The sequence below is a fragment of the Sabethes cyaneus genome, chromosome 3, assembly GCF_943734655.1.
Source record: "Sabethes cyaneus chromosome 3, idSabCyanKW18_F2, whole genome shotgun sequence".
Taxonomy (NCBI): domain Eukaryota; kingdom Metazoa; phylum Arthropoda; class Insecta; order Diptera; family Culicidae; genus Sabethes; species Sabethes cyaneus.
This window is the reverse complement of record NC_071355.1, coordinates 185,578,114-185,593,313: the sequence shown is the minus strand read 5'-3', so window position 1 is coordinate 185,593,313 and position 15,200 is coordinate 185,578,114. Positions and strand designations below refer to the sequence as shown.

Genomic DNA, 15,200 nt, shown 5'->3' with positions numbered 1-15,200 from the left:
GAATATTTTTTCACCACTAGAAAGTGCTTTTTGAATGAAGAAACTTTTCTGAAGTAACTATTTTGCTGTGTCTTAAGGTTTCGATGCTATTACTTATGTCTCACTATTTTTGAAGCCGTCCCGCTGTGCGTCGGCTACTAGAATACAAGACAATCACGGGGCTAGTGCAAAGACCCTACTGACCCTAGCAGCACCGCCCAGACGAGATTTAAACATGCGACGGCTGGCTTGCGTCGTACCTCCAAGCTATGCGGGTGGTCAATGTTGATGTTTCAAATACGACGTTAAATTCATATTACAATCGTAGGATTGTAGCTCAACAGTAGAACCAACTTATTTGTTACATTTAATGAATATTTTCGGTGGAACTAAATAGCAAGCCTCTCTGATTAGTTTATAACGGCCATAACACATTCATTTATTTTGTCGATTAACTCTACAGAACGTTCTCTTTCCTTGCAAGTCCGAATGTCAAGGTACAATGAAAATTGTCTTCTTATAAAAGTAAGAATTATTTACGAAAAGATGCCAATGATAGATAGCCCACTGCATGGTGGTTAAACAGAAAAGCGCGTAGCCTCCAAATGCAATAAACATTATAAATCACGGAAAATTCGGATACAAAAGAGTAGCCCACTAGGTACTGTGACTTCGAAACTTATTTGGCAAGCCGCTTAAATGCTACTTACAGGCACAACTTACTCGATTTCCACCTCAGCTTCGTAGGATCCCTCATGCAGCGTTTCAATATGTTTCTCAGCATGATGCTTGGCCAAATCTTCCATGGACGGAAAGAGCTCGTCACAAAGATCACAACACAGCGTACTTGACTTTGCACTGGGATCTTCGCAATTCCCCCGATGTGGCGGGCTAGTTTGCCTTTGATTCGCGAAACGTCTGTCACAGGATTCTTTATGCCTTTCGAGTGCTGTTCTTCTGATGAACGGTTTATTGCACAGTTTACATCGGAACGGATAGTTACCTGAGTGAGCGATTTCATGCCTACGTTTATCAGAGAGGTGTGCGAAATTTTTGGGACAAAATGAACATAGATATGGCCGTTGTTTACTGTGAACCTTCATATGGTTTTTTAAATTAACGTCACATTTGAATCGTTTATCACATAATTTACAGTTGAATGGACTTTCAGTAGAATGTGTTCTTAACATATGCACATTATAGTTACTTTTCTTTGAGAATTCTCTTTTGCATATTGTGCATTTGAAGGGTTTATCAATGGTCACATGCAATGACCGATGCGATTTCAAGTTGCCCTTTGTTGAAAAATGTTTCGAACATATATCACATATGAACCGTTGTCTGCCATCAATATTAGTAGTTTGGGCAACAAATTTTCTTTTAGACCTAAGCAACGTCGATGTTTTCTTTAACAGGGGAGGCAAATCTCTTTGGGATTGATGTTTTTCTAATCTTTGTTTGTATCCACAGTCTAAATAGCAGACTTCGCATACAAATTTCGACTGTAGAACTTTATCAGATTGTTTATGAACGTTCTCCACATGAGCGCCAAGTTGCTTGAATGGAACTACTTGATCACAACCACAACAGTTGATTTCATAGTCCTCCGGAACATTTTTATGCAACTGCTCATGCTGTCTCCGTTTGCGTGCACTCTGTAGAACCAGACAACACACAGTACAGGTACGCATTGTTTTGTTATATCTTTTTGTTTTGTGATACTCTAATGCCTTTGAAGAAACGTGTTTTTTGAAGCATATGTCACAACTGTAACAATCTTTCAACGAAGCGTTATCATCTTTTTCTGGTAAATGAACTAACCTAGAATGCTCTTCTAACTCTTGCTTAGTGTTAAAGTCCATTGAACAACCGCAACAACTAGTGTCATCAAATTGTACCTCGTGTGATTGTGGGTCCGAATCTAACTCCTCTTCAATTGCTTCATAATCCTCATATTGCTCCTCGTCTAAAGTTTCAACTTCTAATTTTAAGAAATTGATCTCTATTTGCGGGTTTTCTCTGCCAGCTCCATCCGGACTCTTTATAGCTTGTCCTGAAGCTTCACACTCTGAAGACAATATTGGTGTTTTCACATCATCAACATGTTCGAGAATCTCAGGCGAATCTTTCAACTCTTCTACAAGATACTCCTCATCTGAGCAAGCAGATTCATGCTGTGCATCTTCCTGTTTGATTATAAGTGGAGCAGTGAGATCTTCAGAAACACTATCTTTCCGCAAAGCTGACACTCGTTGGATAGAAATGATTTCTAAACGATCTTCCTCCTGCAAAACCGTTTCTGCTGTAGTGCTCTCAAGTTTATCGGTATTTTCCTCCAAGTTGAGGGCTGTGTCTGTTGTTGCTTTCCTTGCTTCCACATTAGACACAGGCGGGGCATTTTCGAATGTATCCCTTTCTGTCTCAACACTTTCGGATAACTCCAAACCGGTTTTAATTTTTGAACTTAAATTCAAAATTTTACGTAGCTTTCTATCAGTATTGCGGCACTTAAAGCGTATTACGAAGGCATCGTTAATAGCAAAAAGACATTCACTGCATATCACTTCAGGTAAACCGTCACCTTTTTGAATCTGTAATAAAAGCTGCGTTAAACATGTAGTTTTTTTGTATTATGTCCGTTTAGACTACCTGAATTTCGGCAACATCCGCTATCATCTCTGCCGGTGTTAGATCAAGTTTTGCTATCACTTCAAATAATGATTTAAAATTTTCTCGATCATCATCCATACATACACGGCAAATATCCGACGATTCCATCGCACTATAGGTAATAGTTGAACCAAAAGTTTTGCTCTTACCTTATTTTGCTAGGTCTAGAACCTGATACAAACTGTTCGAAATCTGCACAATCGGAATAACATCGTTTAAAAACTTAGAAGAAACTAGCAAAGCTAAATGTTTTATCTGATTTGTTTATGAGTAAACCAAAAAACGCCTAAAACATTAAATTGGCTTTGAAGCCGTTTTTCGGCCAGTAATAAACTGAGTAAAAACTATTCATTATATGAGATAATTTTTACCAGAGTGTATCTGTCGAAGTCGAATCAAATGTCAAAATGACGTTTTGTCATTGCTTTATACGGCTGCTTTCACCTAACAGCCATAAAAAATCTTTACTGTCGGATTTAAATTTTAGAAAATATTTAATTTCAGCAATCAACGAATATCAAATTACACTCAAGTCGCTTTTTACGCGAAGGAAACATCCCGCGTAAATAACCGCGTAAATTCCAAAATTTGCGTAAAAAACCGCGTAAATTCCAAAATTCGCGTAAAAAACCGCGTAATTTCCGGAATTCGCGTAAAAATAGTCGCGTAAAAAAATGCGACTTCAGTGTACAATAATAATAATAAATATTACACAAACTGCAAAGTTGTGACTTCACTTAGTATACGCTTAGGGTACATTACCTAGTTGATTCACCAAGCGTACATCCTGCCATTTTAATACACAGGAATATAATACTTCTTCATGAATAGCAAAATAAAATACGGTTCTGCGCGTTGCTGAAAACGTTCTTAGAACGGCACTCCGGTTCATCTTCATTTGATTGTATTTTTGCAATTTATGCAGAAATATATCCTTTGTACGTAAAAAATCTTTAACAAAAGCCATCGTTTTCAAAAAATTGTGTTCGATTGTTGATTACAAGGTAAGATCACCATTGTTCTCTGCTATTCAACAGAACAACGCTACAACTAATAATAATAACAAATGTCCCGGCATTTTATATTTCAGCACAGGTGAAATTTTACTATGCGTAGTCGAACGGAACTGGTTACAACACAGTTGGAAGGATCCGACTTCGAAGATGAAACGGATTTTGAAGATTCGGAAGAAGACTGGAAGCCCGCAAAAGATGATCCGGTAAAAAATAAATTACTAACCGTGTAACCAAATGCAATACAAAATATTTCTATTGCAGAAAAACAAAACTAAACTCAAAAGCCCACCCAGATCTAGAAAATCGGCAGGAGGAAGCAAAAATGGAGCCAAACGGGGACGAAAATCAGTGAAAAAATCTAAGAAAAAAGCCTCCTCTGAGGAGGAGGAAGAAGATGAACCAACAGACGAAGAAGAAGATATCCCCGTCCCCATCCCTACAAAAAAGGTAACAAAGATTTATATATATTTTTTGAACCTAGTTAACGCATCAATTCCAGGCCAAAAAGACAACGACGGAGTCGTCGGGATCACAGAACAAAGAAGCCAAATCTCCGGAATCGTCTTCTAGTGTCAAGCAGGAACCGAGCACTTCGGCGAACTCGTCGCCAAAGCCACAACCATTGCAGCGCAAAATTGCAAATTCACTGAAAAGTTTTCCGGACAAGTGCGGTTTTTTGAATCTTTATATCTTCAAGGGTGATCTGAAGGAGGGCATTATCAACAACACAGAGGTTTGCTTGTGGCGACGAGATGGATCAAGCTTATTGCAAAAATATCTTCGCGATACTGCTGCTACTACCGATAATCCGCAGTATATATCTTCAATGGTGGTAGGTATACAAAATGTCTATGTCTCTATGTTAAAAAAATTTCAACTGTATCGAATCCAATCCAATTTTAGTACTCATGTTGGGAGGATAAGCGAGCTGACGAATACCTGGAAGTTAAAGTTAAATGCCTGGATCAGGCAAAACAGATTCATGTAGAGTTGGTCAACGCTTCTGAAATAGAAGCCAAATCTGTTTCGGAATATGAAGGCTACGTAGCTGTCCACGGTGTACCACCTCCTCGTAAAAATACGCGAAAAACTGGAAACGACGCAAGTGGAGGAGCATCTGAAGATGAGGAGGACGACGAGGACGTAGATGAAGAGGACTACGATGATGTGGAGGATGAGGAAGAAGACGAGCAACTTAAGGAAGAAGAGTAAAATGTGAACCAATATCCGGTAAAAAGCATTTGGTTCATTTTCACTAAATTTTAATCATAACCATGGGCTTGCTATAGTTTTGCCTATCAGAATTACATTTACCATCTTAAGACATCATTTTATCAAGCTCAGCTGACGAATAAAGTGACAACAAACCATATAAAATAGGTTTTTAGCAGTTTTACATAACGATCCAGCGAGTAACTTAATCGGGTTGCTCGTCAGAACTTACCTTAATTTACTCACAAATAACTATATTTGCCATTCTCTGTCGACTTTCATTAAAACTGTATTACCTTATCACCAACTACGATTTTTAATGTGCGTAGTAAGGCTGGATAATGCGTAACATAGACCCCATAGTGGTTCCTTAGTCTCTTATCCAGCAACTCCTATACCTACCTCCTCGTTGTAGTAACCTTAGCGTAGATCGGGTAACCAACCCCGGAGGAAACTAAGATCGTATGCCGACAGGGAATGATGCCCTCATGTGCGCAGTTGTAGTGCAGGTTAGGAGCGGCCCACGACAGTGTTTGATCCGGTGCGAGCGTCTGAATTAAGAAATGTATTGCACCTACGATGGCAGTTCCATCACAAAATTCGGTAGCTTGACCCTTGTAAGGCATCCTTCCTAAACCAGTTTTACCAGAACGGTGGAGCGACCAACGAGCTGGGAACGGGTTTTGTAGTGATGAGCAGAATGCAGGATTGCGTGAAAGCGGTCAACGAGAGGATATATATGTTAAAGATACAAGAGCGTTTCTTCAACTCGCCATCATAAACATGCACTGTCCACACGAAGGTAAATCCAACGACGAAAAGGAAGTGTTCTATACACAACTAGCGGCAACCTACGACAGCTGTTCACCACAGGACTTCAAGATCGTCACCAGGGATATGAACGCCCAGATCGGCAGCGAAGCGATGTATAACCTGCACACCGACACAAACGATAACGGCTAGCGATGCATCAACCTGGCAACTTCGCAGTCTGGTGGTCAGAAACACATTTCCCCATAAAGCCACCTGGAGATCTTCTCATCAACAAACATTTAGCCAAATCGGTCATATTCTCATCGATGGCCGGTTTTTCTTGAACATCACCAACATACGCTCCCTACAGCGTGCGGATATCGATTTGGATATTATCTAGTAGCAGTGTATGTTTACTCAAAACTATCAACGGTATATGCCTCGCGACAAAGCCGCTCTCTTCGGTTAAACATGCGGCAATTAGGTAACCCGCGAGGTGCCGAGAACCACTACGTGCGTGTTTCGGGGGCACTCTCGAGTCCCTTCGAATGATACGAGTTAGGAGATTCAACGACGTATTCAAGCTGGCAGTCGAGCCTACTTTTTCCTCCGCAAGACGCTTCGATCAAGGAGCATACGCCGCCACACAAAGCTGACGATGTACAAAACGCTAATCAGACAGACCGGTAGTTCTCTACGGACTTGAGACTGTAATTTTGCTTACGGAAGATATACGTGCACTAGCCGTATTTGAAAGAACGTGTTGCGTATTATTTTTTGCGGAGTACAAACGGAAAAGTAAGAGCGGCGGTTATGACCATAAGCTACAGATTGGAGAGACTTCCATCGTGCACCTGGCGAATGTTGAGAGACGGAGATGACTGTGCACTGTGCAGTGAAATCCGTGCTCTTAAAAAACCCCATCGGCACCAGGGATAAAGGGACCCAGCGTTCTAGATGGCTTGACTAGGTTGAACTTTTCACAATTAATAATAAAATATAAAAGAATTGCTTTTTTTCTTCACAACATATTTATTGTTCTAATGGAAGAAACAGTATCAACGCTTCAATTTTAGTATATTGAAACTATCATGAAGCATCAAATAAAATTTGTCACTAGCATGGAGTTATGCCGTCCTCTTTTGCTAATTTTAACGGCATACTTAATTGATGAGTTTGACGATTTGATTTGAATATCCTAAATTAAATTATAGAAATATTTAGTAATATGTTATCGCTTTATGTGACAATATTGTCCTTAGTATTTTAAAAAGCAAAGTCCGGGGAATTTGGTCTAATTTGTTTGTCTAAATGTTCGACAAACTTCGCAGTCAACTGTTAGTGTACAAGACAATTGCGGGGTTAGCGCTAGCTAAGCTACGAACCTTTTGACTCTAACAATCTCTCCCAGTCGAGATTCGACTCTTCGTGATTTTATTTTGGCTGGTTTTAGCTGGTCTCAGTTCAAACTGAGTTGACCACCTTTTCCCGTTCTGCTACATGACGAGCCTGATGTCGGTTGCGTTGATCCAGCCGCGTGAACGTTCTATCGCAGAACTGGCATGCGAGCGGATACTCCTCACCGTGCTGATGGAGTTCTTCGTGGCGTTCCAACTGCTGGCGCCTTCCAGCAGGGAACCCCTTGCTGCACATCGAACAGCGAAGCGGAAATTCAAGCTTATGGATAGTAGTTTCGTGACGATTTTTATCCGTCAGCTGGGTGAAAGTTCGTGGGCAGTACGAACAGGAGTATGGCTGCTCTTTGGTGTGTACACGCAGATGATTTTGCAGGGTGTGTTTTCGCTTGAACGCCTTGGAACATAAACTGCAACTAAACGGTTTCTCATGTGAATGGCAGGAATCCTGATGAGATTTAAGGCAAAACCTGTTTTTAAACGTTTTTCCGCACTCCTCGCATTGAGCGCTTTTTTCGTAGCAAACCTGAACTGACGGATTCTTTTTCAAAGCTTTGTGATATCGCATATGTTTTTCGAGGAGATTTGAAGTGAGAAACAATTTATCGCAGTTGTCACATTTGTACTTGCGCATGTAAGGCACTAATCGGTGCTGTTCCAGTCTGATTAAAGTTGGAAACTTTTTAAAGCAAATTTCACATTCAAACTGGTCCGCATCTGCCTTACTACGGTACAGTTCATGGTGCATCCGAGAATGCTGCTTGAGCGAATCCAACGAACGAAATTCCGCAGAGCAACCGCAACATTTCCTACTGCTAGTTTGACTTTCGATTGAAGTTCGTTTTTTCAGTGCTCTACATCCACGTCTTTTTGCAATTAGCTGTTTTTTGTAGCTGTAACTAAATTTCTGATGAAAACTAAGCGATTGTTTTTCTTTGTATCGTTTAAAACAAAATTGGCACTCGAAAGGTTTGGAAGGATCATGTCCGGCACGTTTATCTGCGTGGTGCTTTGAATGTTGTAGCATTTCTTCTCTTTTAGTTGTTTTAAAATCGCATGAGCAACATTGTACTACTTCTGGAAAACCTACAGACACGATTCGATTTTTGAAAGCATTAATTCTATGCATAGCGTCAACATAAGAAACACCAGAAAACATTTTGTAACAAATGCTACACTCAATGAGATTCTCAGGAACTGGACCACATATCGCTTTGTCTGCCAGGTGACAAACTTTTGAATGCTCCTGCAGTTTTTCATGACAGGAAAAATGTTGGATGCATCCGCAACATTGCGTGTAATTGGGTTCGTGATCTTCTGCTACTTGAGCAGTCAGATCGCTAACGATCAACTCATTCAAATACGTTGGTTCGCCATAAGCAGGTTGTTGATCATTTTCAACAGTTTCAGTGTCGACTTCAATAGGATCGAACTCAACGGATTCTACAATTAAATCATCTACGTTGATTACTTCTAACTCAGCTCCGGTTGTTTCCAGTTCCAAGTTACACTCCTCATCAAAAACTTCTACCAAATGGACGTTTTGTGGTTCATCGCTTTCTTGTGTGCTTTTGCCTTCATGCATTTTTTGTGAAGATCCACTGAAAAATAGATTTAAACATTTTATTTAACAGGATTAATGTAATAAATAAAGTCATAAACGATACACACGCTTCACTATGTAAAAACTGATTTTTCAAAAAATCATTCGATTTTTTGCATCGTTCGATGAGATTCTTGGAAGTCTCGAGATCTTTGAAACATTTACTGCAAATTGATTTCGGTAAGTGATCATCTGGTGTAACCTGTGATATAAACATACGCGTAACAACTATACGATATGAAAAACAAAGCATAAATTTGAATTACCATAATTCCCGTCATCTGATGAATTAGTTCTACAAAACACGCTGTACTTTTCGTTCCAAAGAGTGAGAACAAGAATCGGCCTGATTCTGTACATATTCGGCACAAATCGTTAGCCATATTTAGCGCAGTTACATCTAACGAGACATGTGGTGGACCGGATCACCGGATGGACAAGACCAGCAGGAACAGCAGACAACTTGACAAAAAACTGGAGAAAAATTTTATGTTTATGTTTTCATTTTCATTTTTATCTAATATACAGAAAAAATAGTAAACCCAAATCGACGTGATTTTTACGCAAATCCTAACAAAGTCAGTTTTACACATCAAAGAATGTATTATACAAGGGGTTACCATCGTTTCCATCAGCTGTGATTACAACGCACCGTTGAAGTTACTAATGATTACCTCTTTACTGATTTACTGATTACCTCTAATTTTGTGAAACGCATGTGAATACTAAACATTAATAATTATCAGCGATTATTGTTAATAGTATACTATTACTATTGATTATGTAATTAATATTGAAGCAGTCAAACTCATAAGTTGATTAAACTAAAAATCACTCAAGTGTTAGATTAACAGCACAGAACAGAAGTGGAAGTAGAAATCCAAACACGTACATGCTACTTTCTGCAGATACTAGCGAACCTGGCGGTAGCGAATCACTTTTTTCCACAAAAATACACGAACGCATACGAATGCACACGAAAGCATGTGAAAGCTGCTATGTGATTGGCAGCGAGCGTTCTGCTTATATTGCTGTTATTTGCTTCTATGCGAAAACCTTCCCAAAGAAAAATAAAAACAAAAAAGACTGTTACCAGTTTTGATCACCGAATCGTTCGGAATTCCATTTCTGTTCTGTGTTAACAGTGCAAAATGTGATATTTTTCATTAAATTATCTTCTTCTTCTTTCATCTGTTCGGAGCTGACAGCGGTCTGTCATTATAGCGCGTAAGAAGCTGGATACGCTTGATAGTTATACAACAACAATCAAGTATGGAAATGTTAAATTAACGCGAATTAAGTTTCCAAAGGCATGCTAATATTTTCCGAAGGTTGTACCCACCGCCATTGCGCACGCGAAAAGGTGGATATCGAGGTATCCCTGTATATAGACAATAGACTTCATAGTCCCTGTTCACAAGTAGTGGTACTGGTGTGCTCGCTGTATTCAAGGTAAATTATCGAACATGTTGGCCAAAAATGTTGATGAATTCATATTCGACCAACACGCTCGGTTGTGCGTGAGTGCCACGAACCTAACTGAAAAAAGAAGTTGTTGGGTTCGGCGCTCGACCTGAATGACCCGCCAACACTTTGTTCATTTCCAACCCAACATATGCGTACGAATATGGGGGCCTTATAAAACTAAAGGAACATAATCATATACCGTTTTTGTTTTCAACCTGGGTAGCAGGTATAAATAGAAATAGAAAAACATTTTCGGAAAAATAAACAAACGTTTTAGGGTTGTCAGTTTATTGCTAATTGCGGGGTTGAAACGGTTGAAACTGTAGAAAAACCCAGAGCGAATCCGACGTCTATAGAAAGTACAAATTAGAGCGAAAGTAAGTTTAACCTGATGAGTGCAAAAAAAAACTTTTTAACAGCCATTTGATTGGAGCTATAGGGCGACCCTAGGTTGGACTTAAAACAAAAACGTTAATAGACTGATTTTTTCTGCAGTGGATTGTAATCACTGCTATTGGAAACCCCTTGATTTTCATTATAAAGCATATGGGGATTAAACAGCCCTGCCTTATGGGTTATTTTCAACATTCGATATTTTTCACCTAAAGAATGCGTAATGCCATATTAGCGTGTGCTTATTTACATGTCAAAAACTGTTCGCTGTTCGGTCCGCATGTTTCATTTTTAAATTTTAGTAAGTTCGTATATTTTTGTAAAAATGGTGCGGCATAGCAACCAGTTGCCGGAAAATCTTCCGCAACTGCAAAACCTGATCAAGCGGGATCCGGAATCGTACAGAGAAGAATTTCTTCAACAATATCAGTACTTTTTGGGCATTCTGGAAGTCTTCCGTTCAGAGCCAGGCAAGGAAAATAAGAGTCTCTGTGAATCTATTATGTTCTTGGCTCAGGTAAGTGAACAAATGGTGTAGATAATGTGTAGTTTTTTGACTTCTTGGGGAAATATAAACCCCGAAATAAACTGCTAGCGGATTCCCCAGTAATAATCGTTCTATAGAAAACCAAACTGCAAAAGTCTATTAACCTTGAAAATACTAATTCCTAGAAGTACCTAATAATAATTGTTAACAGAAAGAAGTTAGCATAAACGAATCATTATTCAGAAATATATTCTTGTTTGCAAGTTTTCTAATAAAGAGTGTAATGAATAGTAAAATGTTTACTGCCTAAACGTACCATCCTAAAGGATAAGTGAATTGTTACAAGATATAAGATTCCAACAATGCATTTTCGTAATATATGTACGTATGGGGTTAGCCACCATCACCTCAAGGGTATCCGTGTCAGAATCGAATTTATCTACCCAGGACCAAAAGCGGCTGGGTGAATCTATAAGCAATGTCGCTTACATGGTTCCATGGGAATATAAAACACTCTTTCCAGTATAGACCTCCGGATTGGTCCGCATTTGAGATCAGGCAACTGGGAACCACCCAGCATCGCACCTCCTAGCTTGGCTACTCAATAGATCATTGCCGGGAAAGGCCACGTGGAGGCGTAGGTAGGGGCTTGGGGTGGCTGGCGCTATGTTGGGCGCTTCCTCACTTGCCTTCCCCATTTCATACCCAATAATGCATTTTCTGTAAATTGTCATATAATCCATCATCATTCTTAATGATCCTGCTTCTTTCAGGTGGCCCAATGTTACGTTGAAGAGCTAAAAACGTTCCCTCAAACGATTGTTGATATGCTGAAGACACACTCAACAAATTTGGATCCGGAAATGAGGAACACATTTTGTCGAGCGTTAATTTTGTTACGCAACAAGAACTTGATTTCGCCGCTAAATTTATTGGAACTGTTTTTTCAACTATTGCGTTGTCCAGATAAAGCACTAAGAGTGTTTTTAGAGAATCACATAATTACGGATATCAAAAATATGAATGCCAAACACAAGGATATGAAACTGAATTCTACGCTGCAAAGCTTTATGTATACAATGTTAAAGGATGCTAACCCTAAAGCCGCCAAAATGTCTATCGACATAATGGTCGAATTGTATAGAAAACGGATTTGGAATGACGCAAAAACCGTCAATGTGATTGCAACGGTTGGATGTTTTTCTAAAGTAACCAAAGTAATGGTGGCCTCCCTGAAGTTCTTCCTCGGAACCGACGAACAAAACGAGAAAGATTCTGAAGAGGATAGCGATAAAGAAGTTGATTTAAAAGGTATAATGATGGTAAATCGGATAAACAAGAAAACTAAAAAACGCAAAAAGCAGCTGGAAGCAGCGAAAAAGTTATATAATCAAGCACAGAAGAAGAAATCCAAAGCCGTTTCTTTCAATTTTTCGGCTATTCACTTAATACACAACCCGCAGGGAATGGCCGAGAATCTGTTCAAACAACTGCAGGACGGCAACGAACGTTTCGAGGTCAAATTGATGCACTTGGATGTCATTTCTAGACTAATTGGTATACATGAGCTGTTTCTGTTTAGTTTTTATCCATATATTACAAGGTATGATTTGATGTGGTGAAGTATTGTTTGACATTTTAGTTTGTGGTTCTTTTTAGATTTATTCAACCGCATCAGAGACAGGTAACAAGAATACTACAGTTTGCTGCCCAAGCCTCACACGAGTTGGTCCCGCCTGAACTGATTGAATCTGTTATCAAAACTTTAGTTAACAACTTTGTAACCGAGCGTAACTCAAGTGACGTAATGGCAATTGGTTTGAATGCAGCGAGAGAGATATGCTTGCGCTGTCCACTTGCAATGAACGAGGATCTTCTGCGGGATCTTACCATGTACAAAAATTATAAAGAAAAATCAGTCATGATGGCTGCAAAGTCATTGATTTTGCTATACCGCGAGAAAATTCCAACACTGCTAGCTAGAAAAGACCGCGGACGGCCAACAGAAGCTAGCATTGAAATTAAGGCAAAGAGATATGGTGAAGTTCAGGCTCTTGATCATATTCCTGGCGCTGAGGCACTGTTAGAAGCTGCACCAGCACTTGAAGTAAGTGAGAACGATTCTGAGTCGTCAGACTCGGAAGGTGGGTGGGTCGATGTGGATAGTGATGATGATGATCCTGGTGAAGAGAAGAGTAAAAAGATTACAATGATTAAAAAATCTTCGCTAGAAGATGAAAACGACGACGATGAACAGCAGTCGGATGAAGAAGACGATGAGGATGATGAAGGTGAATGGGAAACCGATTCTGAAGCGGAAAGCGAGAGCATAGAAGATGATGAAACAGAAGCTACACCTTCCAAAAACGAACAGCCAGTAAAAGAGCGTAAAACGATTAAAGCTTCTAAAGCGAAAATAAATAAAAATAAATCAATATCAAGTAAGCAAAACAATACAACATCCTCGGATGTTACTACTTTAACATCCAAGGAAGCTATCCAGGAGCTGGCGCGGACAAAGTTATTTACCGATGCTGATTTTGCAAGAATCGAGCAGGAGCAAGTTAAGAAAAAGATGACGCATAACAACCGAAAGCGTCAGCTCGAGAAGGAAAAAAGTGAGTTCGTCAAGCTCGATGATATCGAGATGATCTACAAGAAACGTAAGACGGACAAAGAGGCCCGTATTGAAAGTATGCAGAAAGGACGCGAAGGGCGGGAGAAATTCGGCTACAAGGACAACCGGCACGATCCATTCTGCTCCAAAACCAATCGGGAGAAGCGTAAAACTAAGAACTTCAATATGATCCGCCACAAGGCTCGTGGCAAGGTTAAGAAGTCGTTCCGCGATAAGCAGCTGGCTTTGCGAAAACATCTGATGAATATGAAAAAAATGAAATGAAACCTGAATAAAATTTGTATATTCCTTGAAGAGGAAGGGTATAAATTGACTCTGTGGCGAAGCTGGATTCGCCCGTTCTACAAAGAACTGCTACCAACATAACTTCAAATATTTTTTTCTCTTCTGCCTTTTTACAATGTGTTTCATACTTGCTAATGAAATCGCTAACACGTGTTTTTTCATGCGATGGAAAATTCGAGAAGATGCGTAAATTTGCTTTACTTCGGTCTATTGCGGATGTATCATTTTAACGATTATGCTTCGTCCACCTCCGCACGGTTTTACCTCGAACAATCACGTTAGATAGGTTTTTGCGATATAGCTTGGTGTTGGGTTCGAAAAGACCAAAATATTAGCCAGTTCATTCGAATCGACCACCAGCCAACTTGGTTCGCGGCTTCACAGCCCAGGTGAACATGTTTGCTGAGCCTAGATTTCATAAATTTACCAACATGGTCGTATATACGTAACCCAGTCCGCTGTAGTTTGAAAGTTCGCCAATATTACCTGCAAGTCAAAGGGACTGGGAGAAAAGTTGGGTTCAATTCCAATCCGGTAATAAATGGCTTCCATTATGGCTTGGTTTAATCCGCGGACAACCCAGCTTCGGTAAAAAAGGAGCTTATACAAACTTAATAAGCGTCGCTTCAATGAGCCTCTCATATCTAATTTTCCACTCTTTCCCCTTCATGTCTTGTCACGCCCTGGAGATACTACATATCAACTTGACTATCGACACCTTTGTTTCATTACTTTCTTTTATACACTGATAAAACTTTTCATGTTCCTCACAACCGACGAGGCGGTAACGTAGACCTTCGGCAAAGAAATTACCTTGACAGAATTGTTATTTTTCTGGTGTATTATTTTTTTGTGTGAAAAAAGGACAATTTTTTAATATTAATTGCTAGGTTAAATTGAATCGTCTTGGTGTCTTTGGCGCACTTATTGTTTGGAATACTTATAATGAAAAAGTGCACCGAAAATACCGATGCAAAGTGAAAAAGTATTTTGTTTTAATTTCTATTTCAATGTGGTTTTAACCAGATGGAATGTAAAATAGTACTTTTATGAGCGAATGTGCAATTTTTATGATAAAAATTTGCTTGCAATCGTCAATATTATTTTCAACGGTGGCAAAAAACTCCCGAGAAAAGTCGGAAAAACTATGCACATGCACGTGATATCCACCTTATCGCGCGCTTAATGGCGGCTAGTGGGTACACTTTTCGACAATGTTTATTTGCTTTTGGGAACTCCGCTCGGCTATGTTCGAAACTTCTGCAACAACAATTAAGGCTGA

At 39.6% G+C, this 15,200-nt stretch overlaps 4 protein-coding genes across 5 annotated transcripts; 2 read left to right on the top strand and 2 right to left on the bottom strand.

Moving 5' to 3' along the window:
- Positions 1-533: 533 nt before the first annotated feature.
- LOC128743289 (zinc finger protein 69 homolog) lies at positions 534-2,865 on the bottom strand. Its single transcript, XM_053839837.1, has 2 exons — positions 2,629-2,865; positions 534-2,570 (listed from the first exon to the last, which is right to left on the bottom strand). Exons 1-2 carry the CDS (start codon positions 2,755-2,757, stop codon positions 699-701), a joined length of 2,001 nt encoding a protein of 666 aa, XP_053695812.1. The 5' UTR covers positions 2,758-2,865; the 3' UTR covers positions 534-698.
- A 647-nt stretch (positions 2,866-3,512) lies between these two features.
- Positions 3,513-5,028, top strand: LOC128743383 (glutamic acid-rich protein). Its single transcript, XM_053839946.1, has 5 exons — positions 3,513-3,653; positions 3,740-3,868; positions 3,927-4,112; positions 4,165-4,497; positions 4,569-5,028. The coding sequence occupies exons 2-5, from the start codon at positions 3,758-3,760 to the stop codon at positions 4,875-4,877; spliced, it is 939 nt and encodes a 312-aa protein (XP_053695921.1). The 5' UTR covers positions 3,513-3,653; positions 3,740-3,757; the 3' UTR covers positions 4,878-5,028.
- A 1,630-nt stretch (positions 5,029-6,658) lies between these two features.
- On the bottom strand, positions 6,659-9,074 carry LOC128743051 (zinc finger protein 808-like). Of its 2 annotated transcripts, XM_053839564.1 has the most exons (3): positions 8,915-9,074; positions 8,717-8,850; positions 6,659-8,646 (listed from the first exon to the last, which is right to left on the bottom strand). In XM_053839564.1, the coding sequence occupies exons 1-3, from the start codon at positions 9,029-9,031 to the stop codon at positions 7,095-7,097; spliced, it is 1,803 nt and encodes a 600-aa protein (XP_053695539.1). In that variant the 5' UTR covers positions 9,032-9,074; the 3' UTR covers positions 6,659-7,094. The 2 variants fall into 2 exon arrangements, with proteins under 2 accessions (XP_053695539.1, XP_053695540.1); XM_053839565.1 differs by lacking the exon at positions 8,717-8,850 and having other exon boundaries at positions 8,915-9,016.
- A 1,709-nt stretch (positions 9,075-10,783) lies between these two features.
- On the top strand, positions 10,784-13,917 carry LOC128742404 (protein SDA1 homolog). Its single transcript, XM_053838754.1, has 3 exons — positions 10,784-11,025; positions 11,769-12,598; positions 12,655-13,917. The coding sequence occupies exons 1-3, from the start codon at positions 10,834-10,836 to the stop codon at positions 13,895-13,897; spliced, it is 2,265 nt and encodes a 754-aa protein (XP_053694729.1). The 5' UTR covers positions 10,784-10,833; the 3' UTR covers positions 13,898-13,917.
- The last annotated feature ends 1,283 nt before the right edge of the window (positions 13,918-15,200 follow it).